Below are 27156 nucleotides of genomic sequence, written 5' to 3' on the forward strand. Positions count from 1 at the left end.
TCCTGTAAATTCACATATGGACGTATAAATACGACTTGTAACTTCAAGATGCAGAATGATAAGATTTGTCTAATGGTGTATATGAGCTCCCCTGACATAACTTATTTTAGGCACAAACTCTCTCATTCTTGTTGAGATTTTCAGAGGATGGAGCTCTATTGATAGGTAAAATTTTCCCTAAGGCAATTGAGCCCATGTGCACCTTAAGGTGAATCTTTACAGTATACGCATGGACATCAATTTATATATCCATGATTCACTCTACATTTCAGCCATATGCAAGCAATATTTTAAGTAGGATAACTTTTCAATATTTTAATTGTACGATTAAATCGCAAATTTCATGCTTTTACTAAAAATCTTAAGATTTTGTCACAAATGCAGCACCTGGGGCATTGATTTTTGCAGAGTATGTTAGTTCATTTAAGTATATTACAATTGTGTAAAAATCAGAATTTTACAAAATTGAGTGCATCCTCCTCAGCAAGTGCTTTAATTAGAGAATAAAAGTATTGTTTTTAGCCGCTGGAGTGCATCTATCGTCTCATATAACACGGGCGACATCATTATTTTGAGTAAAACAACGAAGCAAAGCCGAGTTGTTTTACACCAAAAATAATGATGTCGCGTGGTTATATGAGATGATAGATGTACGATGTAGTTTGCATCTTAGGTTTTAAATTTGAAAATAAAAGTTGCTGACTAATATTATATTTGTCTTTATTTTACAGTGGGATGAAACAGACACTGGAAATACTCTTGCAATTTGTTCGGTTGTATTGAATATTCTTTTTGTCATCGAAGTGATCCTCAAGTGTATATCACTTAGCCCCATTGGTTACTGGCATAGCAGGCGCAATCGCTATGACCTGTTTGTTACAGTAGCAGGGGTAATCTGGATGGTTGTGCACTTTTCTAAGGCAGTGAGTATCCTTGATGTGATGTCATTTATATATGTGGTGAAGTCAAACCAAATGTCATCTATATTCCATCTTGACTAATGTTGAAGTATATAAACACTTCAAAAAAAGTAGGTTCCCTTTCCTATTTAGCCTAATATCTGCAAAACTTACACTTCAATTAAATTCTGTCTTGGCACTTCGTCAAGCGCATCATACCAACACCTACCGAGATTTAGAACCCAAAAATGCTTGCATGTATGAGTGAGCTGATATTACAAAAATTGCAAAATATTGGAATGTTTATTGAATTTTAGATAGATATTCACAGTAGGGTTGCATGACTTCATCTTGTTTTGTTGTCAACTAGTCACTGCATGACTTCATCTTGTTTTGTAGTCATCTAGTTTGTACACAACTTTATCTTGTAAGTAGCCGACTAGTCGGTGCACAACGTCATCTCATTTATTAGGCGACTAGTTGGTGCAAACGTCACCTCCTTTAGTAGTAAACTAGTCAGTGCACGTCTCGCTTAGCAGTCGACTAGTCAGTGTATGGTGTCATCTTGTGTAGTATTAAACTAGTCAGTGCACAACTTTATTTTGTTTTGTAGTCAAATAGTTGGTCCACAACTTCTATGCACGACCTCATCTTTTTAGTAGTTGACTAGACGGCACCAAATAGTTGCAACTATTACAGTTGAATGCATTTTGTCCAACATAAAATGGATTATCATATTGCAAGCAACATATAAACTCCTCAAACACACTGAGTGTTGAATTCTGCTTTAAAAATAAAGGACAATTAGCATGCTATAGATTATTTTCAACAATATTTGCTTGGATATAAAACAATTTGCGGTGTAAATTATTCATGCTATATCGTGACTAAGACTATGGTTGACTTGGTCATGCAACCCTATTTCACAGCACACTTTTTATTGTCTTGTCATGGATTTTGCACAAGCATGTTGCATTTATGTTGAATGAACTTGCACTTTGATTTGGGATAAGGAAAAAATGTAGTTATGTAGTATAAATTTTATTTCTTTTTGATGGAAATAAATCAAATCACTTTGAAAAAAAAAAGTTTTCTCATTTCTGGAGATCTAAGTACAGAGAAGAAAGGGTTGGGTAGTGTGATGAACCGCTCCAAGAATTTTTGCCTCCATTACTTATTCCAGTTTTTTATGGTGAATCAAAGTATGATGAGGAGCAAAGGAAATACCATTACTTTTTCCATAATCTGAGGCATGGGATTGGGAAGCCCTGACGTAAATGGGATAGGTACAGAAGAAAAGTTGCTTTTTGTGTGTCACCATGCTCATTCATATGCTCACATTGTGTGACAACCCATCAGACATTGAATGTGTGTTCTACAATTTGAGGGGAGAGAAATAGCTATAGAGGGTTGAGAACAGATAACAAAATCAAGACAAAATCAGAAACTTTCATATACTAACTATCATTGACAGCAAATGTTACACAACAGTTGTAAGTGGCTGTCATGTTGTACCTATTTATCATGTGTTCATAACAATGACTGTCATATTTGGTGCTTTCATCTTTTTAAAGGGCACTGTATGCTCCACAGCCTTATCCCACACTTGCTCCAAAAGGTTGAGATTTTTATACCATCAAAAACCTAGGACTGAATGATTGATTGTGTTCATAAGCTTTATTGCAGATTGATAAAGCTCCTATCCAATTTGTATTTACGGGCTGTCGATATTGCAACTGCCTAAATTGCAACTCGCAAATTCAATGTCTAAATCAAATAAAATTTTGGAAATAGTTCTTCTCATGCATGTCTAAAATCACAAAATACCCCTATTGAAGACCCCAAGTTGAATCAAGTTCAGTGTTAATGACAAATTGAATGCAGTTGGATTTGAAATTCATTGTGTAGTGAAAAGTTTGCTCATGTTTGTCCATTTATGTGCATGTTGTTTGCTTTTTAGATGTCAGCATCATATGTTGCATCGTGTACAGTGCATGTGAGGTAGTAGACTGCATGCTTTAGATGATATGCTGTGGTGAGTTCTTGGGTAGAATTTAACATGTTTTTATTCATCAATTTAAAATACATCAACAATAACAGACACATACATTGAATGAGGAGGTACTCAAAAGGCTGGATATCCTAAATCAAGTACCACCGAGCCTCAATTAAAGCCATAATGTACGATTTTATAATATGAAATTGGTAAAAAATTTTCAAACCTGATTTTTTGTGTGCATATTTGTAATGTTTACACATGTCCCAACTTGCACCTAAAATGGAATTGGCCAAATTTGTTGTCTTTGTAGGTCAACAGAGCAAAGTTCGACATAAAGTCATAATTTTAGAAAATTATGACTTTATGTCCTCCCATAGAACTGGGGTTTCTTTCACTTTACCTCGTTATTTCAGCTTAAAATGGACAGAAACCCTTCCCGGCAGTTATTACTAATATTATTTCAACATTTTGAATAAAGAATAACAAAATAAAAATTTGACAGAAATCGTACATTAAGGCTTTAAGTTTCAAAACATCAACTTACACTTACACTTACACTTACACTGTCAAAACAAAACTACTGTTTTGTGGGAATAATATCTCTTATATCATTATTTTATCCCTTTAAATGCCCACCATTGTTTTTTCAACAAAACAGTTACATACAAGCAATTACTGTCAAAATATCATACAATACCCATATTTTGAACACATGATTGCCTATTTCGTGATCCATTGTTATCTACAGTGTTTACAGTTTGGGTAAAATTCCTTACTGTTTGTATAGCACCGCAGAACTGACAGACGTACCCGTGTTGTTTTTAATGGAAATTATCATTGTTAAAAAGACCTTTAATTAACACCCCCTTTGTTTATGGAACATGCAAGGTCCGAGGGTGTAAATGAGAGAATACAGTGATGGCCCAAATAACAATGTGAATGAAAATTTGGATGAATTTCAGAGTGTTGTGGTTGGGAAAATCCCTGAATAGCTCTTAAGTCTCAAAACAATTCTTGGAACGGCCCGGGTCCGATTTGATGTCATGGAGAATTGTAAGATTGGGGAAGAGGGCGAGTTAGCGCAGCGGTAGTTCCCTCGCTTTGCACCACTGAGGTCCCGGGTTCAAGCCCGGCGCGCCCAAGGACTCATGTGCACTTGGTTTATCCCGATTCCATGCTCGCTCTCGCAGGTTTTCTCCGGGATCTCCGGTTTCCTCCTGCTTTCAAAAAAAATCGGTGATTAGTTGTTTGGTTATCAAAAACTTCCTTCACCCAATGGAATTTGGGGAGCTGCACAGATAATTGGTGGATGTTACAATCTAAGTGCGGATAGGTCTGCGCCTGAGGTTCGGCTGCAACTGGCCTAGATGATGCGATCTGATTGTGATGATTCACCATGGCAGCGTAAATTACAGCGCTTTGAATCCTTCAAGATCTAGCTGGAAAAAGGCGCTATATAAATCCGAAATTTATTTATTTATAAGAAAAGTGTTGCCCTGCATGACTCTTGTGAGTGGTGTACATTTTGTGACCCAATTTGAGTGAATTGAGCTCTTTTAGGGAATTAACAAGCTTGCAAGATGAGTGTTTTATCCATGCATTTGCACAGTCATGTATATGCTTGCTGTATATGTATATACATAATATGTTTGTATCAGAGCAAAGTTTAAGAGGAAGACTGGATGTGTAATGTGCAGAAAATTACTGTCATGACTGATGAGATTCTGGTTAAATCACTGGGCCCAAGGTGAGAGGGGCCCAACCTAAAAGGAAATGATACTATTGATCTTATCAAGGGACCATAGTTTTAACCAGAACCGCAAATAAACGCTGTATTATATGTTTTATATACTTCATTAATATATTCTTCATCCATTGATTTGTAACAAGAAAATTATTGAAAAGTTGTACTCGCCAGTTTCTATCGTGGAAGAACAGCACAACCTATTTTTTGCCCTTAAAAAATCAGATTAGGCAAACCAATTACAACAGGGCAAAATCATGCAATTCGGTAGTTGTGCGTGCATGAACTGTTCCATCGCATAGAAAGTGCACACGCGAAAGTCATTGTCAAAAGTACTATATACGGTTTGGAGGTACTATTTACGGATGGAAGTACTGATGGTAGAACTATTTTTGGTCTTGTGATCAATTTTTTACTTTTAGTAATGAACATGAATATATTAATGAACTATATAAAAAAAAAATAATAGTTACACAGCAAGATGTTGTAATCTCTCTCATAATTTATTCAAACGTGATATAATAATTATTGCTGTACAATAATGTCTGATTTGAATGATGCACATTTCTTCTTCTTTTTTTTCTTGTGGTTTTTCAAATTCTTTACAAATCTGTCATTTTCATTTCATGTCCAAATAGGAAAACATCAGGTTTGCAGTAGGATGCACTGTGGTCCTCTTGCGATTCTTCACAATAACAGGAAAACATGTGAGTTGAGAAATTTCTTTTTGTTTGCCCATTATAGATATAAAGAATGATGTCATTCATTTAATTTGCATTCAAGCATTAATAAAATGTCATTGTTCCAGTGAGTCACAAACCATAGGGTTTCAGTGGGTACACAGTTGTATTAGTAAATTGTCAAGCTTTAGGAAGTTGTTGTGATTTAATCAAAATGGAAGTAGAAAATAAGCAGCAGTATAATACAAATGTCCTCTAAATACTTGGCACTAACTGGCTTCTGAATGACTGGCAGATCTATGCTCTAATTGGCTGCTTGATCTGTGCTCTGATTGGCTACTTTGAAGTGAGGAATCTAGAGCAATAAAATGGAACATTTTATTACTTTATGGTCAAATATCTGGCAAAAGGAGTTTGATACTTGCATTCACACTGTTGACTGGTACATTAAAATTAACTTGATTTGGAGTCGCTTCATATCGCATCCTCTCAGGGTTATATTTTCAAGGTGGCCGAGTATCAGCCAGATGCCAGTTTATTTTGTGCAAATAACCGTGTCTATGAAGTATTGAAATGGGGCCTGTGGTGTATGCATTCCCTGCATTTACAGCATGATAATCTGGTAGAAATAGCACCCATGGTGTTCTTCATTCAGAATCCCTTCTCAAAGAGGAAGCTAGCTATGTATTTCTATAATAACTCAATCTATTTATTCCTCACATTCAGCCTACTTTGAAGATGTTAATGATGACAATCGTTGTGAGTATGATCAAGTCATTTTTCATCGTAGTCTGCCTATTTGTTTTCATCACAACGTATGCCTTTATGGGGACTGTGTTGTTTGGTACCGTCAAATATGGAGAGAATCTCAATAGGTATGTTATTTCTCGGTGAAAATAAATTATAATTATGAGAAGACAGCCCAAGTGTTTAACCTTACAGTAAAATTAATTATTTCTTGGCCAAACTGGAACATGCATGTTGCGTCCATGTACCGTACTAAGCATGTACGCATGTAAGGCGTGTTTATGCTTTCTTCTGTACCGCGCTATATTCGTGTGTGTTTATCACGGAGCCACTAGCGTTTATAGTGTTACAGTTTGGCCAAGAAGTAGTTGATGTAAGACACAAATTATAGATATGCCAGGATCGTATATAACATATGCAGGCCCGAGGAAATTATAATCAAACAAACTGTTGTATATTTATTATGAAGAGATGCTTTTCTGACACATAACTTATCAGGATTGAATCAGGCAACTGAATTAATTCTTATATATGGGTTTTTTCATTGTGGTTTGTCATTTTATACCTTGAAAATGTGTCAATAGGGACTGTTGTGTATCAGAGCCTAGATTTCGACGAGAATCACACAATCGATTCTCGCAATGATTCTCGTAAGATTCGGTTGTGAGAATCAACAGCTCTCATTGTATCATACAGTAAGTGCAAGGTCTATGATGGATTTTGATTCTCACAAACCAAGACAAAATCGGGGCCCTGTGTATGGAATCTGGTGTGGTTACTCTAGATTCAATATGTGTCACCCCCCATGAAACATAAAAAATATTAGATAACAAGAAAACCTGATAGTTGAAGATTTTGTTTTCTTTTGCACTTTAATATCAGGTATGCCAACTTTGAAACAGTTCCCAATTCTATATCAACATTATTCCGTATTGTGACCGGAGAAGACTGGAATAAGATCATGCATGATTGTATGGTAAGTACCATAATGGCAACCATTGCAATATGTGTGAATAGTTCATAATATCCAAACAGCAGACCAAGAAGTAGTGAGTGAAATGTCTTTTGAGGTTTGTGAGTGTGATGATTGCTTGCCATCACACAAGTCACTAGTTAGTGTGGGTGGGGGGGGACAAGTGAGTAAACATGTATGATTGAGCAGATATTGACAGTAGATAGGTTCCCAGTTTCGAAGCCTGGCTGAGGGTAACATTTTTGTTCCTGGGCAGACTCAACAAGGAAAAATAAATTGCAGTCATACCATAAACATAATATTGGCAGTGTTTATCAGAGAAGTATGGCAACGCCAATGTAGTATATTCAGTGCATAATCACAGAAGTAGGTTTCTGATTGGTTTACTGAATCATGCTATGAAATATCTGCATAATGGGTTTGAATTCGCTGTCGTAGTGCACGTTAGTAACAATTGGTTACTGCTCCAAGCCTGGGCTCATACACCTGTTCCGAATTTTGATATGCCATAGGCTTTGTGTTGTGATCATTTTGATCAGTGGTTCGTAACAAAGAAAGCGTGATCCGGTTGACATAGCAACGGTCATATTCTAACATGCACTACGACAGCAAATGGGTGTATGATATCAGTGCTTGATTGATTATTTGATTCATTTATTTCAGTATGAACTACCAGATTGTACTAAGCTTGGAGAGAATTATTGGGAGACAGACTGTGGCAATCCCACTGCTTCATTGCTGTTCTTTGGCACATTTTATGTAGCCATTGCTTACATTGTACTCAACTTACTTGTGGGTAAGTTATTTGTAAAAGATTTTTATATAATGGGAGGTACACAGCCCAATTACTAGTATCAGTGCAATACCAATCCAGTACTAGTATCAGGGATGTGAGAGTTCAGATTAAAATCTGAATTCAGATTTTTTTGATCTTGATTTTTATCTCTTTTTTCGCACTTCCTCTGTGTCAAATTTCAGACTTTTTCAGATTTTTTTTTATCTGTGGTCACTCAACACCCCTTTAGTGTGTGTACTGTACATGTGATTCTGACGGGAGTACCCAGAAGTAGGGCAGTGGTGTACCTCTGTGGGTGGCAGCAATAGGAATCTGGAAGTGTACCAAGGGTGGACCACAAATGCTTTTTCATCTGATTCTATGCTTAGCCAATATCATAACTTTAAACCCAACAATACTTTGTAGGAAGTGTTATGCAATATCAGTCAATGTCTACGGTTCCAAATGGGTTAGGTGTCCAAACAGTCTCATACTCGCTATATTTCCTGTTAAACATGGCCGAATGGCTAACACCTGTTTCATCAGTAATTTTAAGAAGTGTGTATAAACTAAGGCCCATGTAAGTCAATTCCGAGTTTATCGTCACTTTTTTTTTCCAGGTTGGTGAGGTGACTTTTTCATTTTTCATTATTTCATCAGATTTCATTATTGACCTAAAATGGGTGTTGATTTAAAGCCAAACTCATACATGTAATTTATAAACATGTTTTATATGGGTAGGGACTAGAAAATTTAGAAAAGAGCCTGGTTTTGCTTCCAAGTTATGAATTTATATGTTTTACAAAAAAAAAAAATATGTTTCCAATTGCTAAAACTGGTGAAAACACTGATACTGTGAAAATAATGAATTATTTTAGCATTTTTGACAATTTGATGCGGGTATTTTTGGTTTTCAAAAAGTGATGCGGGCGGGGGATGACAAACTCGGAATCGACTTTCACGCACCTAATGCCATATGCGAGGATTCAATAAAGAAGAAAATCAAATGTTCCTGGTGTTATTTTTATTTTGAATTCTTCTAAATCTTTCAAGTGTAATGCTCTGTTCTCAGGTATCATTATGGAGAACTTCTCCCTGTTTTACTCTAATGAGGAGGATGCACTACTCAGCTATGCCGATATTAAGAACTTCCAGGTAACCTGGAACATGGTAGACATTAACAGAAAGGTAAGAAGAACCAGTAATACTTCATTTATGTAAGTCCAGTATTATTTTGAAATTAAACCTAATACAGGAACTAAAATTTTGCAGCTCGCTTTGCTACGTTGCGTCCAAAAACTTCAGATTTCATCAGACATCTGATTGATGGTGATGATGTGACATCAGACGGCGAGATATTAAGCCCAGTATGTTTATTTGGAGCAATTGGTGAATAGGGTGCAACTTTACTAGTGTTATTACAAGACTGTCCTACCCCAACCCTAAACTCCATAAACAAGGACTGGACTCAAGTATACCAAGTTGCACCCTATTTGGTAATTGTGCCGTTTATTTAATTCTAAATTTCAACTTTGGTGATTACTATATACATAATGTTACCCATCACATCAAAACATTACAGTCCTCATTTGTGTACATCCATATCAAAACGATGCACTTGTCGGCTGCTACATGTGCCTCATTTCATATAATAGCTAGGAGTAAATACCAGACTCACCTCAAGTGGAGTTCACTTCAAATCATCCCCAAGTGACATGGTTATGGAATGTTCTCTGTATTAATAATAAGTCATGTGACTTGGGGATGATATAAAGTGACCCCCACTTGAAATGAGTCTGGTATTTATTCCCAGTTATGTGAAATGAGACACATGTAGCAGCCGACAAGTGCATCCTTTTGATATGGATGTACACATTTAAAGATGATACAAGTATGTGTGACCAAAAATAAAGGAAATTATAAGGAATCTGTAATATTCATAAAATCAATATTCTACAGCCAATGCCGATGTGCGAGATGTCATCTTAAAGCAAAAATCAATTCTTTAAGTTGGTTATGAAACCATTAGCACATTTTCATTGGAGAACAACTGCCATACGTGTTTAGATGTGATGGATCTCATATTGTTTTCTGGAATCTTTCCCAGTTGCTCTCATAAAACAGTTGTTTAAGTTAATCAACTGCTGCGTTGCAACTTGATTTAATATTTTTGCCAACTAGATTTTAAATCAGGAATTAATAAATAATTTGATTCTGTGGTAATTCACCCAAATCATCAAAAGTTAAGATTTTGTAGGATTTCCTTAACTTTGGAAATTGTTGCCATGAGAGCTGTATGCCAAGTGTAGTCTGCTATTCCCTCAACCTTTAGCATAAATATATTTGTTATAAAACTGATGTGACTATTTTCCCACCTTCTACTTGATACAGGGAGTGATTCCTGTGAGCCGTGTCAAGTTTGTCCTACGCCTACTACGAGGTCGATTAGAAGTGGATATGGAGAAAGATCACTTGCTTTATAAACATATGTGTTGTGAGATAGAAAAGATGAGAAATGGACAGGATGTCACCTTTCATGATGTACTAAGGTAAATACACTCCTTATCAGTTCCATGACTTGTGTGTAGGTTGGTCATTTTTGTCATGTCACACATTCATGGGGTCACTCACAAATTGTTCAATTTTCATGAAATATGGTTGACTTCAAAAAAAAAGGTAAGGAGTCCCTACTGGAGAGTGTCTGCAGACAGTCTGCATTGCTTGTATGTTTGAATAAAGATTCTATTTTTAACCTTGCATAACCTTATTTCATTTGTGTGAAGTCATATCAAATGCTTACTATTCTTAAGAGATTGTGATATGGTATTTATTAAATAGTATGATATTGATGGACATTCTTTTGAAACAAACAAAAACTCAACTTTTGTTGAGACCACTAGAAATTATTGTGACACCAAATCCTTTGAGCTACTTAGATAAACACCCACAATACAGAAATAGTGGTGGGCATATTGGTGAATTGCATGCATCTGGATGCGCATTAAAGTCAATATGTTTTTATTTTTTCAGTATGCTAAGCTATAGGTCTGTTGACATTCGTAAGAGTCTGCAGCTGGATGAGTTGCTAGCTCGGGAGGAGTTGGAGTATAATATTGAAGAGGAGGTTGCCAAAGATACCATCAGATTATGGCTGGAAAAGTGTCTTAAAAGAATACGAGTGGTAAGCAGCAGTTTTCAGTAACAGTGTAATATGCTTCAACTATTTTCTGTTATGTTGTGTCTTTAAAAGTGGATCGTATATGTGGCTTAGGAAATATATTCCCTCCTCTTGTTTCCCTCCTGTTTAAGATCAGATTGCTCGCCCTTTTTCTTTTCACCATGATTTCTCAAACTTCTCCAGACTTCTTATTATGCTCCAGCCCAAGGATCTTGGACTTGCATTGATCATTTTAAAGCGAGTGTGTAGAAGAATTCAAATATCAGATATATACTTTTATAAGCCCTGTGGTTCGTGAGTTATGTTGTAAACAACAACACTTTTGTAAAATGTAACAACAGCAATAATTCAAGCAAGTTTTCAAAGTATATGATTTGTAGAATGAACTTTTGCAAAACATCAAGGTGGTTTTTTTTCAATAATATATTGATTTTGATAATGAACATTGATTTTTTTTTTCCTTCGACCAACAATACATTGTGTACCCTTAATTATCGAGTTAACCATAACGTCGGTATTGGTCAAGTGCCACTCCCAAGTATTTGATGGACGTTTGGACTTTTAACTTTCAGATATTGTTTATCACCAGCTCATATGAACTATTTCAGAGTATAATGATTTTTCTTTGCAGAAAGAGCGTGCTGCTCACAGAATGCCTGGCTTCCTGGGAGACATAGACAATGTGAGTAAACGTCTACCAGTACCATCCTTCATTGAACCTGTCAGTGTTAGTATCACCAAAGATGAAGATAGCTCAGAGGAGAACAAAGAGGAAAAGAAGCCAGCTCATGAATTGAACAACAGAGATCTGGTAAGCATTTGAGTAACTTTTCCAGTGGCATAAGGCAAAAAATTACAAACAAATTATGTCAATTAATTGCTTCCAACAGCATATTGTGGAGACTAAAGAAAAGCAACTTGGATAATTAAATTAAGGCTAGAGGCTTCAGGTGAGAGCTTAACTCAAGTTGGGGCATTGCAAGAGGACCCCGCCAGTTTTGCTATATAGCACAACTATAATTGAACCCTAATATTGGTACCTTGGTTGGACTCATCTTCTTCCTATAGATGTGCTGTACCTCAGTTTTTGAGTATTACTATTATCGCATGATCCTGGAACCTAGGATTGATTGTAGATATCAGAACCAAGGATGGTTCCCCTTCACTTTTTGAATAGCTCTGACCCGTAGTGTGCACAGGGATGACTCTTCCTGTACACAGGACTAATGGCTTTACGTTACTTATTAACCACAAGACCCTGCACTCACACTACATATATCTGCACACGGTATAAGCAGTGTGTGTGGGTGAGAAGAAATTAGAGTACATGTAACTGAACATAAGAAACATGTAGGATTCCCAACCTATACGAACATTTTGGGAGAGGAAGAGAATTCTCACCTGAGGTAAGCCCAAGGCTTGAACTCTTGTAGATCATATTCTCCCAGCCAACAGCGCAACACCTCAACTGCTCAGCCACCTCGCCCTCTTGACCATATTAGTTCTATCAGAGCTTTCCTTAACAAGTTTTTATGTATTCATTTAAGTGATTGGCTTTACTACCTACTGAAATTGTCTACATGGTTTAATTGTTTATTTTAGGACTACTTACCACAGCAGTCACCAAGCCATAGCCAACACAAACTTCTTGTGCCAACTTTATCAGAAGGCAGCTCTAAGCCAGACACTGATGAGAGTACATCAACTCTTCGTGTCAGAAAACCAGGAAGAAGAATGACACCAGGTAAGTCTATGAAGATTGCGTGGAGGATTTTACTTATGACCCTGACACGTTTTACGCATCAGTTGTTTCAATTAGATAGACAGAAGCAAATGATGGGAGCATGGTTTAATTGTTAGCAAGGGTTTAAGCCTAGATTAAGAACTTGCTTTTCCCAATTAAATAATTAGGAATTGGTTATTTTCTTCAAAAGAAAAATATTATATCTCTTTGCAAATGTTGATATAATGTTAGTGAGTTTTCAATGTAGTTGTGGTTATTCCAAGTATACCTTTTTATACATCGATTTATGTTATGTACTTTCAAAACAGTTATATTATAGTAGGTAATGATCACTCATGGAGGGCAAATAAGTTCACCTCTAGGTATTATGTGCTCGTTTGCATTCTGCATGTAATGTTTTATGGTAATAACTTGTGCCTAGCTTTAGTGCAAACCTTTGTAATTCTAAAGCTTTTGCATGCCTTTATAAGATAAATATTAATGGTACACATATTATTTTGGAACCTAATATAACAATCCAATATAGCGGATTGACCATAGAATTACACACAATGGCTACTTATTCTGGACTCATAACGCTTTGACCATTATCCACCTTGTTTGACAGGTTCTACATCAGTCAGCACTGCCAGTGGAACACCTAGCAGCATAGCAAGTGCTCCAATCTTCCCAAAGACTGTCAACTCTCAGGTGGTGTCTAATGCAACAAGTGATGTCCAGGATTGGTGGAAGGAACAGCTTCGATATGACAGTGGTGAAGACGATGAGTAAAGGGACACAGTAGTATTACATCACCAGCCCACCAATGAAAATTAGTCATTTTGGAGCGCTAAATCATTTCATGTGGACAAAGGTCTTATGCAATTCTCTGTGAGTATCTGAATGATAAAGTCACAGTAGGCACACAGATGTGAACATGAAGGTAAAACTGATCATGTACTTACCTATGATTTTCATACCTGTACTCCAATGGCAATCAGAAAGAAATGGAGCTACTGGGTTTGGAATAGCAGTCATTGAGACAGGCCTATGTGTGTCAATGTCCTCTGTTTCGCATTCCATGCAGGATTAGGCTCAAAAGAGCTACTTGTCAGACTATCTGTGGTTTTAAGGTTGAGAGCAATGTGAATAATTGAATATTACAGTTTTCAAGTAGATGCTCACACCTCTCACTTCTGAGATGACAACAAGCTTTTCTAGTTCTATTTCATGAATTGGGATATGAAAGGCTTGTTTCCAAAAGACATTAATGCCGCTCTTTACAGTTTTGATATGATGCTTGTCAATTGTTATACCACAAATAATTTGGATTTTCTTTTGTTATATGACATAAAATTAGTAAATTATTCAAAATCAACAAATTGTGTTTTTTGTTTTTACATAAAATTTTCAAAGATGATATCTATAGAACCGGACATGCTACGGATGTGAAAAAATTTCAAAATGTGTGGTTTTTTATTTTTTATTGAATTATGCATAAAAAAAGCGCATGAGTGAAGTTAATGCCTTTTGGAATTGGCTCTTCATGTATTCATTGGTGTTAAAGTGAGTTTCCAAAATAGTTTGAAAACAACCACACTGGATATTTTGTTGCTTTTGTTGAGATTCGATAAAGCAATGAACAAACATCCTAACTTCTAAAATGCTTCTGAAGGGTTCTTGTTTTTGTCCAATCCATCCTATTATTGCTTAGTCTTAAAGTATTATGTGATTTCAACACATTGACAGAGCTGAATATTGAGATGGTATATGCCACTGGATGGATTCCATCGGTACAGCTAGAGTGTGTATTATAATGTAATATAGAAATTTCAAAGTCTCTGTATAATCTCCCTTTTCATATCAACAGTTGTATTTGTAATTTAAACCAAGCTCTGAAAATATGTATCATATTATATGACATTAGCTGTGTGCAGACAATCGTAGGTAACTTGTAGGTAAGACCGTAGATAGCTACTTTTGAACTGACAGGTAATGCCTGTGTAGATACACCTGTATCTCCCTACACGTAACCTACGACTTGCCTGCAACAATTTGCCTACAAGATTTCTTGTAGCTAGTGCTTACTTATGACCAACGGTACAAGGGCCGCTACAGACTATTTGATGTGACATATCTACGTTATTTAACCTAGTCTCATTCTATTTCCAGTAATGTTTAAGTTCTAACGAATCTTTGATGACGGAAAATCGATAATATGTTACATAGATATCTAGTAGAAATATATTATCGATTTTACGTCTGCAAACATTCGTCAGAACTTAAACCTTTCTGGAAATAGCATGGGAATAGATTAAATAACGTAGATATGTTACCTCAAATATTTTACGTCGAATAAAAAGTCTGTAGGGCCACTAATTGGCTGATGGTCGATGGTCAATTACCGGCTGGACATGTGACTCTATGAAGGGAATAAAAGCTTTAAAACAGGGACAGTGTAATAGACCTTGGTTTAATGTTGCTCATTGTAGGTATACATTTACCAAGGATTAATTTGTGAGTAAGGAGTTGGATGTCATGATTTGGTGCTACTTTTGAGTGGATACATTTGTCAAATGGTACACTGAAAGATTCCCTTCAAATGTTGATCGTTTTACATGCACCTTTTCTATATCAGTTGTCAAATTTGAAGTAGATGTTGTTGATGGTATAACCATTTCTTTTAATATATATTTTTTCAATCAACAGTAGTTTTGACATTCTTTACATTGTGAAAAACAATTGACCAAAGTGAAAATTATTATCATATTGAATGTTATTTTACGACGCACATATATATATAAAGATATTGAGCCTTATCTGCGAATTCCTGCAAAGTGTGCCGCTTGTGGGTTTATGTGTGTCCATAGCACACTATAAATCACTGGTGGTTTTTTTGTCATAGATATCAAGGTGCATTACCAAGACATTTTTAAGACAAAAGCATATTAACTACAAATAGTAAAAGCTACACTTAATGGCAACAAATGAGACTTTCAGGTTGAGTATGGAGCCAAACAGATTTGCTTTAGCAACTTGCTTTGTATCAACTTGATATGTGGGCTTATAACATGAAAAGTCTGATCCCCAATACAGTGGCATTATTATGACGTATTAGTGTTAAAGAATGAATGTTTTCAGCAAGTTTCATGTCAATTATTAAGGTTGTTTTATTTTCAACTGTTGTTTAGCATTGAAGAATGGAAAATTGAAGGTTGAAAATGACTTACGTGTACACGTCTACCGCAATTGAAAAACCTTTAATGGATCATAATATGTGCATTTAACGTTACATGCATTTAACGTTCCCATCCCTAACTGAATGCCTAAACTTTAATTATTGAGAATAAGTATTGATTATGGGGAAAAGAAGAGTGTCAAGTTAAATTGGTCATGGTAAAACTAGTACAACCAAACAGTATTCTTGTGTGCGCTAGGCCATATAATTCAGTGTGCATGTAAAAATGCATGAAGAATAAGTTTGAAATGCATGCAGCCGAAGACTTCATGGAATACAACTCCAGACTGGATATTGTAACCATGCTATCCTTAGTGAACTTTATTTCTTCCTACTTAATGGTATTTGGTGAAAGATTAGTTCTTAATCATATTGAAAAATATAGTCAAATATCTTCCTGGCTTTTACTAACAGTACACAGCCATACCACGCATTTGTGGGCATCGTATGATAACGCATGCATTATGTTACACTTACATGCACATTTGAGGAGTACGCAGGTAATATGGAATATATTACCTGCCTGTGTTACGTTATTATATTAATTTGGTGTATGCATGTTCCAAATGAGATGACTGAATTCATGTTGACCAAAGGATAAATGTATAAGTCTAAAGGTGAGGGTGTTGTCTAAAGAGTGAGTATGGGGACAAGATGAGATGAGGGCTAACATCTATATCAACTAATGTAAAAGGGGGTATCACATCCCTCCTACCACAAATACATCACATGCAAATAATGTGTCACATAGAGTGGACCAAATTGTCAATTGCTCATTTTATAATGGCCCATTTTTTTTGCTGCAGAGTCTCACATGTTCTTATAACCTATACTATGATCAACTCCTAATAGGCGAGAATTATTCGGTTCTTGTTACTGCGCGAGTCAATAAAGTTCATGCGTAAATTCACAAAAGCGCACGGCACTCACGCAATACGCTAAGTGCAGTTCACGTAGGTGCTGCACCAAGCTGTGTGTACGCCATTCTGTATCAATCCACTGTGTTAGGAGTCCCGTCTATTACCAGCTGATTGGGGTATAGGGTTGATTTGGTACCTGTTAGCTCTTTGTTGTTTAGTTTTGTTACATCTGGTAACATTTTGTGAAATTTGGTGTGTTCATTTATGTTATAAATTTTGTATTAAAAGACCATTTTGTGAATTATGCATGGGCAATTATGTCTTTAGTTACCAATATTTCAGTGAACAAAAATCATTTTAATATGGCCACATGAAAAATTTCATTTTCTCCAAATTGAGAATAGGCTTGATCGCTGGACGATGGCCCTAATGGGTTTAAATCATGTGCAAATATGCCAGCCCATTGTGAGAATATGTCCCAATGGACTGCTTTTTGATCATAAAAGTGGTGCTTTATTTATTTATTTGCAATAGATATGTGCAACAACTTGTGTAATGTATGTAAAAATAGAGATATATTTATCTTATCTATAAATGTGATCACTTGCTGCTTATACAGCTGCTGTCTCATTTGGGTATCAGTATGTTCATAAATAGCATTGGATTGTGATATCTGGTTTAATTTATATTTGTTAGCTTTTTCCTTGAATAAAGGGAAAAGGAATAGTCAGTTTGGGCGATATAAGGACCATAGAGTGAAGGTTGACTCTGGTCATGTATTAATGGATATGGAGTTGCATACAGGGTTGATTGGTTGTTGGGGTAATGTGGCTGTTTTCATAATGAACACTACACTTTAGTACAACATTTCCCTTTAGATAAGGGTTTCCCTTACAGTAAGTGTAATACTTCAGTGAAATCCTTAATAGGTGCTTTTTTTTTTATCTATTCAAAGGATTCCTGAGAGCAAAACAAAAAATAAGCAAAGCAAATGCCACTACAAAGTGAAGAAAAGAGATGAGGTTAATTTTTGAAGAAGTTCAGGGAATCCTTTAAAATTAATTAAATCAATTTGCTGTTGGAGGGATTCACTAAATAATGTTATCATGTTTATATGAGGATGATTAGGGGTGATAAAAGCAATCCTCCTACACATCGAGGGCTGAGAAACACAAGGCCTTATGTATCTTTTGAGAAAATGGCAATTGAAGAATGAAGATCTGGTCATCTGATAGAGCCGCATGATGAGAACTTTGAAAAGAGCTGTATGGGGCTTTGTGTTACTTGACAGAGAATTTTTTCTGAAAATTTTGACTAAAATCTCATTTTGGAAAAAAATTGAACATGCGGCCTTGTGTTTCCAAGCCCTTGACAGTCGACCTGTTATTTATTATGTTTCAAATTCGTCAGTATGTCATGCTTCACATGTTATAGAAAGTACACAGATTATACTACCCAAAAGTTTTATCAAATCGTAGTATTATTCAGCGCAACTATTGTAAGTGTTCACATGGTGCAATTTGCCTTGTTTTAATTTATTAAGTAGTGAGAAATTAAGAATAGTATGAACCTTCTATGTGAAGTATCATTTTAATATGTTAGATATGGATTTTATAATGATTTTAAAACAAAACACAGGTGATATAACCAAAGAGTTAACATGAAAGGAACTGACCAAAGTATAATATGATATTAAGATGGCTGGCTAAGTGTTGGGTTATTTCCCATACGCTTGACATAAGAATTGTATTTTTCGTGTCAGTTTATTTAATAAAATATGTAACATTTACGATGTTTACAAAAACAAAATGACATGGTTGAATGACTCATTCATTTTTATAATGAGATATATTTGTGACGGAGATAGAATATTATTACATCGCAGTGGCCAGTTTTTACACGGGTAAAAAAATTCCCATTTTTAATTTGGTATAAAATTTTGTTGCACAGGTCGATTCAAATATACTATAGATCATTCTTGTAATTGGCACTTTCCTGCTGTAGTTGGGGTGAATATCAATACCACGACCTTCTTGACCTCGCTTTCGTTATTTTTTAGTTGCATGATGCCCTTCTTGACCTCGCTTTCATTGTTTTATAATACATTGTATCAATGTTCTCCCCATCAATGGCATGAAAGTGCCAATCATAAGAATGGTCTATAGACAGTTCTTAGACTTTAAATATTTCATGTATGTAAGACAATTTTGGCTGAAACCAGGAGCATTTTAAAGGTATTGACTTGTATCCTGTGGAGGTATGTACTGTAGCGTAGATCTATTATGTTGTGCTTTGTTGCAAACATTCCAAGTCCACAAAAATCACTTTAAAATCATTGATATGACAAACATGTATCTAGGGTACAATCATTTAATATGACACTATAAGTTTGTTTGGAGAAATGAACAACTTTCAAAGAGTATTAGCCACCTGGAACATGTATTCACAAAAAGACAAAGCAAGGCTGAACAACATTATAAAGATACTGTAAAGAACATTCAAACTTCAGACTGTTTACAAGCCTTTTCATTATTAAAGGGGCACAAAGAGATTTATTGTAGGTTTTCCCAGTCTTGGGTTTCCTCACAAAACATTACTATATGTAATACAGGCGTACATGCTCTACAATAGGCATCCACACATGCACCCCCACATACCTCTAGTATACGCATTATATGCACTAGTCGGTTTGTACCTTCAAACATGTTGAAAGTTTTACTTTATGTATTTTGTTTGATAAACCATATGCCTTAAATGTATTATATATTAGGCCAAAAAAAAAAGGTTCGTCTCAAAGCTTATGCTGCGTCTGTAAAATCCCACGATTTGACAAAAAACAAATGCGGAAATTTTTTTTATTTCAAAAAAAAATATTTTTTTATAGTTTTTTCCAGAAAAAATCGGCGAAAATCAGACTTTTTTCTCAAAATACCATGAAAAAAAGTCGGGAATAAAATTTTTTTTTTTTTTTTAAATCGCATTTCGCATTTGTTTTTAAATTTCTCGTGAGCTTTGAGACAAACCATTTTTTTTGGCCTTATGACACAATTATTCAATCATTCAAATGCTGCAAAGGGAGCATCCTCCGTGTGTCCACCTTTTCCAAGCGTTTTGTATGATTTCCAGGGTTCTATTAACCATGTGAAACATTGATATGGTTTAGGTACAATTATATATAGCATCAGATTATGGTGAATAAAGTATCAGGTTAGGTGAGCCTGGTTTCGCTGCAGGTTCCGGATTGGGGATTTTATCTGGTGTTGCTGAAGCCACAATATCAGCATGGACTTCAGCTGGAGTCAACTGAGGATTGATTCCAAGAATTTTGGCTGCAGCTCCTGCAGATTAAACGCAAGAAAATAAGTGTATATTGTATATAAGTTGATATATATATTTTGTTCAAACTCTACAAATCATTACATGAACAACTTTACGTATAACCCCTGTATATAGGAGAGGGGGAGATCAATAGAGGGTGACACCTGTGAAGTATAGAAAGGGAGGAGAGAGTAGGACAACATCAATCCCCTTGAGGGTTGGGCAGACTGCCAACCTGACAAAAATGAAAGAGAAAAGTGCCCCTCTGACAAGCACTCTTACATTGTTCCAATAAATCCCCTTTCACCCTGAACATGGGCCAAAATTGTGTAAAATACACAATTTTTGCACACTGCGTTTGCACATTTTTTGGAAGCTCAAAGGCTTTACAAACAGTTTCTCTCTAAACTTGTCCGACGGCGAACCCGCTAAAAACCCACTAATTGTTATGAATTCCCGTCGTAAAAGCCTATCCCACAATTTCAGTTTCTCTCTGTATATCACCATCAGCTGTATTCAGCCCACTGCATTGAGAAAGCCTCCCCAAGTTGACACCAAAGATTCCTGCCATTTGCTTTTGGTTTTTGTCATCCACCTGGTCCCTATGAAACTTGATATCTCATCCTTCCATCTGACTTTCTGTCTACCATTGCTTCTCGAGCGCAGCCAAGGCTTCCATTCTGTGACATTCTTTGTCCATCTATTATCTGTTGATCCTGCAAGATGGGCCCAATGCCACTTTTTCATCTTTATTGTGTGGATTCTGTAGGAAAACAAATTTCCTTGAAAAAAGAATCGTATCTTACCAGCTGCATGAGCACATGCCATTGAAGTGCTGCTGTATGCAATAGTTGCAGTGTCACTAGTATGCCAATCACTGCTGATACCTGCACCAGGAGCAAACACATCCAAACAAGATCCCCAGTTAGAGTAAGATGAACGCCAATCGCTGGGGTGTATTGAACCTACCGTTATCACCTGCACAAAACACAAAATATCCGACAGAACAGAACAGATATTAATAATAAGTGTTTATGCCCGCCGGTTAGCAAATGTGCTGATCTCACTCGTGTTAATATTATTAACGTGAAAGTTTCAGACTTGTGATATCAAATTTTTCCTAAACATGAACTGTCTTTAAAAAGACACGGCGTGCACAATTCTCTCTTACCTCTTTCACTGAGCCTGGAGAATACAAACACGCGTCATTGTTGTCATTGCCAGCTGGTGCGACAACAGAGAAGCCCATGTCAATGAGGTTACTTGTAGCCGTGTCCAATGTGTCATCTTTAGCACTGGTAAACGTTACAGATACCACACCTGGAAGGGTGCCTCTAGAGGCTATGTCATCCATAGCTGAGTCAGGGGAAACATAAAGGTAAGACAAGTAGAATTATATTTGTATGAGCGTTTTGGGTTTTTTTTGGTTGTTTGTTTTTTCATTTTTTAATTGAAATTTGGTCCGACAGTCCAGTTTGATACCTTGCACATAGGCCTATATTATTTTGCTTACCAGCGATTACGAAGTCCTTTGTGCCAATAGTAGACCCATAACAACCATGCACTCGGCATGAAAACAAGTTGACATCTTTAGCCACACCGTAGACTGTTCCTCCTATTACTCCTGCGACTGCTGTTCCATGCCCGTGACAGTCACCGCCGTCTAGCCCATCCTAAAAGGGAAAGGTATTTTTATTATTTAACTCTAGTAGGCCTATCATTTAGTATTACTCCTAGGCTACATTTTACCCAAATTCACTTCAGAATGCACAACAAAACTCACTGTTTGTATAAGTTTCTTCTTCTTGTTGATTGTAAAGTTATGTTGCACTCAATGTTTCCGACCCGGGTTTCCGAACGACTAATGTATAGGCTATCCTGATTCAAACTTGTCCAGCGAATGTTGACGTGCGTAATATGTATCCTTTGCGCACATAATCCTTGCACAGATGATCATTTCCCAAATGGTGCTTCTTTCACCAGGAAACAGGCATTGTTTCACTCTATTTCAACTTGCTTTAACAGATGTGTTGTTTCATAAACCAGACTTTAGCAAGTCGGCAGAAGAATATAGAAAATAAAGATCGCTCGCGCTGGATTAATATCACATTATTGGTTATGCAAATTGACTGGCTCATGCGTATATTTCAACGCCAGGCACATAGCCGTACTCATATTACTGCACAATTAAAATCATGTTTACATTTTGTTATGCATTTTTAATATGTCCAATGACTGTAGTCCATTTCCAGAAGAGCCTTTTAACCCAATTTAAGTAGGCCTAACTTGAACTTACTTCGGTGACGAACAAAACTGTGAACACATTATTTTACTTCGTCGCACTTACGTTGATAAAATCCTTGAAGGCTGTCACTCTTCCCTCGAAGTCAACATGTGTGAGATGAATGCCACTGTCGATAACGTAGACATTGACACCAGTACCAAATGCTGCCAAACAACAAGAATTAGAGACACTATTTTGTAAAATAATGATTTAATTATAGCATAGATATTGGGTTTCCTTTGCGCTTTATGTTTAAAGGTTAACGAACATTTTGAAAAAATAAAATGCTGATTTAGTGATTTGCAACAGAATGCTCGTAGCATGCGCATCATGGAGAACTTGCGTGTCGCGTTTCACACAGTTCCTCATATTCCTGGGTATACTGTAACATGCAGGATCTCGCAAATCATTGTAAGGGCGTGCTGGGCAAACTTTATAGGCAAGCTCAAAAATTGCGAAGTCGTCTTGCTGAATCGTCTCGTATGATGACTTTATCGCAAAAGCGGTGTTATGAAAATTCCACCTCTCCTTTCATTTGTACTATGAAGTAAATTAGGGTCTTGAACCTTCCCAGCCCCCATAGTTACCAAATTATACATCATTAGTATTAAATACGTACCTACAGGACTATATTGACCATCGGTAGGCTGGTCTCTTTGATCAATACGATCCAGTCCCCATGAAGCTGCGCTACCTGCCAGGTGGAAACTACCAACTTCTTGTACATATTCCACCCCTTTCAAGTTCTGAAGCTGTTGTAGCCAAAAAAGAACATTTGTTAGGTTGTTTCTTCCCTAAGATATAAGAGTATAGGGTGACATTCCAACCTCTTTTAACAAAAATCTAAAATTATATATTAACTTGCAAATTATCAGTTTTATTTACTTTTCTCTCTGGCTTCTATCCTGACACTTTAGGATATTTACGCTACAATTATCGTAGAAACCATTTGATTGAATTTCTTACCCATTCCACATATTGGTCAGGAATACGCAGTGAGAAGCCATTAAGAACCTTGCGATATTTGTGTCTCACTTGAGTAGTGATGCCTTCGCTCATTGCAGAGATATCCATGGAGGAAATAAACTGATCAAGATTGACGCCATCCTGAAAAAAATTGAAATTGTTGCTCTGTTGCGCAATTGCGATATTCAGTAATTCTTTGGAATTCCCCAAACTTGTCATTATTTTATTCTAAAAGAGACTAATATTATAATATTAAATACGCCAACCCGGCGGGTGATATGATAACGAAAAAATGTTTAAAACTAAACGGAGTTATAATAACAAGCTGTTGAATATTGGTAGTTTGCGCACCCTCAGATCTCTAAGTAGGCCAAATATTTAATACTTTCGAGGAATTATAAGGAATTGATCACTGAAGGAGTCATCAGGTGTGAGGTTAAGCATGGTTCGTCATTTATCGTAGGCCTGTATGTAATTTACAAAGTGAGATTTTCAATAAACGTGATAAAAAAAAGAACATTAATTTCATTTTTTAAGTGTATGCTGTGTATAACATGTCATTTTATTACCTGAAGAACTATAAGGAAAAGTCCAGGTACTCGATCGTCAATCCTTTTCAACGGGGCAATCTCTGCATGAACGGTAAGCAACCACATGCACAAAAAACACACAATTTTCATGGTATTAATCTGAAAATCAGAAAGTGTAAACTTATTATTAACCCATGTCCAATTTAAATTTGCATCTTACTTAAGTTTTCTTCTTTGGATCTTACATATTATTATAAATATGCTTTAAATCCCAAATTTTGACATTTTACCGCAAGTATTTCACCAGCTACAAAGAAAACAGAAGGAAAAATCACCCTATGTTGGTTTATTCTTACCCAGTTATGTCTGCCTTACAGAAGCAATTAATTCCGATGCTATATTGATACATTTACTTCCAAGCCGGTATATTGGGTTGCAGACTTGTTGTGTTGGTCATATATTGCGTGACATCTTATCACAATATGCCGTCGTGTTAAACTATTGAATCAAGTTCATTTCGAGCGGAGATACTGTTTATCATGTTTACATATTTTGTTTGATAAATGATCAACATGTGGAACAATTCTCAAGATTATTGTATTTTATTAATGTGTACATAGACTCTGAAGTGTATAAAGCTTTCTTTTCTTTCCTTTCCTTTCCTTTCCTTTCCTTTCCTTTCCTTTCCTTTCCTTTCCTTTCCTTTCCTTTCCTTTCCTTTCCTTTCCTTTCCTTTCCTTCCTTCCTTCCTTCCTTCCTTCCTTCCTTCCTTCCTTCCTTCCTTCCTTCCTTTCTTTCTTTCTTTCTTTCTTTCTTTCTTTCTTTCTTTCTTTTTCTTTCTTTCTTTCTTTCTTTCTTTCTTTCTTTCTTTCTTTCTTTCTTTCTTTCTTTCTTTCTTTCTTTCTTTCTTTCAGACATTCTTCTACTCTATTTCCACTTATATAGGCCCTACAGATGCGTTGTTTCGTAAACCAGACTTTAGACCAAACCCCAGGACATACTGAAGAGAAAGACCACTTCATCGAAGTTCTTTGTGGATTGCAGATTCAAGACTCTATAATAGTCAAAAGTAGACATCCCCTCTATAGATGACCATCTCTTACCTGCCCATTGTTCCCAGCCCATTGTTCGCTAGAGTCACTAGCTGAGGATTTCCACGGTTTCTTTGACGGTAAGATCGAAAAGATTCACAATAAACTTAGCAAAACTGATGTTCCAACTGTTTCAGTTAATGTTGCTGAATCTTGTGCCTCAAGTTTTAGCTCGTTTGATGAAGTTGATGAGGAATTTGTTCGCAAGATAATTAGTGACTCTGGCAAGACTTCTTGCGGATTGGACCCTATTCCAACCAGTATCCGGACCAGTATCCTCGCAAAACCGGAAATTCTTGACACTACCCTGCCTGTTATTACAAGAATAGTAAACACGTCGCTTCTTCAAGGGATTGTTCCACCAAGTCTCAAGCGTGCCCTCGTTACTCCTTTGATTAAGAAAGTGAACTCGGATCCGGATGTGCTACAGAATTATAGACCGATATCGAACTTAGCGTTCTTGTTCAAGGTTATTGAACGTGTCGCAAGCAACCAGATTCAGAAGTATGTCAGTATGAACAAATCTAAAGGCGATGGACAATCGGTATATTGCAAACAACATAGCACGGAGACCGCGTTTGTAAAATTATGCAATGACATCCTCAGAGCAGTTGACATTTGGTTGATATCCATCAGAACGTCATTGTTGTGTTACTCGCGGCTGCGTTCGACACGCTCGATCACCAACCTCTGCTTCAACGTCTCCGTAACCGATTTGGTATCACGGGAACAGCATTTCGCTGGATGGAATCTCACTTCCACGAACGTCAACAATGTGTTACCATAAACAGAGTGGAAGTATGTTCGTCAGTGGGCTCCACAGGGGTCCGTGTTCGGACCAGTGGCATTCTATACTCCTCTGCGCCGGTTGAAGAAATCATTAAAACACGGCCTGGAGTGCATGGTGTACGCTGACGACAGCCAGATATACTGTTGCTTCGATCATCAAGACATGGACATTAGCGTGTCTGCCGTTGAAAAATGCGTCACGAAGTATCCGTAGCTATAGCTGGATGATAAGAAACCATCTTATGCTCAATGACTCCAAGACGGAGCTGTTACATTTGACATCCCGTTTCAGCTCCTCGCCTGTAACTCCATCTCTTCAAGTTGGAGATGCTGCCTTCTTGGGGCTGTCATCGACCAGCATGTTACGATGAACCATCGTACATGTTAATAACATCTCAGAAATGCGTCATTTGTCTTATATAACATCGGAAAACTCAGACCCTACCTTGATCAAGCTTCAACAGAGACACTTGTCCATGCTTTTGTGATCTCAAGATTGGGCACGTGCAATAGTCTTCTGTATGGGCTGCCTCAGAACATCATCGATAAGCTTCAGAAAGTGCAGAACTCTGCAGCCAGACTTGTGACTAGAGTACGCAGGCATGTTCATATGACGCCTGTCCTTCGCACCTTACACTGGTTGCCTATTAGAAAAAGGATTTTATTCAAAATCCTCTTGCTCACGTTCAAAGCCATCCACGGGTTGGCTCCACAGTACATCCTGGACTTAAACCATCTACAAACCAGCGCGGTGTCTCAGATCGTCTCATATTGAAAGCCCTTTGTTGAAAAAGCCATCCTTCAGAACATCAGAACTGCCACTATATGGGAGTTGGCCGCTCAGTTGGGCATTCTCAGCAGCAGCACCTATGGAATGGAACAAACTGCCTTCTAGACTGCGTTCTATTAAAACTCTTGGTTCATTCAACATGTTCAAGCGTGCTCTGAAGACGCATCTATTCGACTTATAGGACTCTGTTGACTCTTATTGTTTTCTATATTGTTTCCTTTTTACATTTTCCTTGTTCATTAGGGTGGGGCGAAAAACACTTTTTTTCTCGGATCGACTTAGAACTCTCGGAGAATTTTACTGGGGTACATACTAAGGCCCCATGACACAAGGGAAAAAGCGGTAAAACGAGCAAAATCGCTCAAAAACGCTAAGTTCGCCAAAATTTCCCACAATTTCTGTTAAGTAAGCTTATAATGTGAAAAAAGAGGAGAGATTCTGCAAATAATGTGCAAATAATGTGAAATAATGTGCGATTTACCGCTTTTCCCCTTGTGACATGGGGGCTTCTTACTTGCAGATGATTTTACATGCAGAACTCAAACAGGTGATTAAACCATTGGGCTATTCCA

At 36.8% G+C, this 27156-nt stretch overlaps 2 protein-coding genes across 2 annotated transcripts in view; one reads left to right on the forward strand and one right to left on the reverse strand.

Annotated features, from left to right (window-relative positions):
- LOC140155953 (sodium leak channel NALCN-like) overlaps positions 1-13888 on the forward strand; it is a 53778-nt gene extending 39890 nt beyond the window's left edge. Inside the window, 11 exon segments of the mRNA XM_072178986.1 lie at positions 732-923; positions 5281-5349; positions 6049-6197; positions 6952-7045; positions 7706-7838; positions 8890-9005; positions 10209-10366; positions 10848-10998; positions 11627-11806; positions 12598-12739; positions 13347-13888. Coding sequence (XP_072035087.1) covers positions 732-923; positions 5281-5349; positions 6049-6197; positions 6952-7045; positions 7706-7838; positions 8890-9005; positions 10209-10366; positions 10848-10998; positions 11627-11806; positions 12598-12739; positions 13347-13510 — 1548 coding nt within the window. The 3' untranslated portion in view covers positions 13511-13888.
- Positions 13889-19628: 5740 nt separating this feature from the next.
- On the reverse strand, positions 19629-23519 carry LOC140154326 (extracellular serine proteinase-like). Its single transcript, XM_072176898.1, has 7 exons — positions 23385-23519; positions 23038-23170; positions 22482-22582; positions 21648-21807; positions 21306-21490; positions 20941-21112; positions 19629-20154 (listed from the first exon to the last, which is right to left on the reverse strand). The coding sequence occupies exons 1-7, from the start codon at positions 23490-23492 to the stop codon at positions 20003-20005; spliced, it is 1011 nt and encodes a 336-aa protein (XP_072032999.1). The 5' UTR covers positions 23493-23519; the 3' UTR covers positions 19629-20002.
- Positions 23520-27156: the final 3637 nt, after the last annotated feature.

Source organism: Amphiura filiformis, chromosome 6 (assembly GCF_039555335.1).
Source record: "Amphiura filiformis chromosome 6, Afil_fr2py, whole genome shotgun sequence".
NCBI lineage: Eukaryota > Metazoa > Echinodermata > Ophiuroidea > Amphilepidida > Amphiuridae > Amphiura > Amphiura filiformis.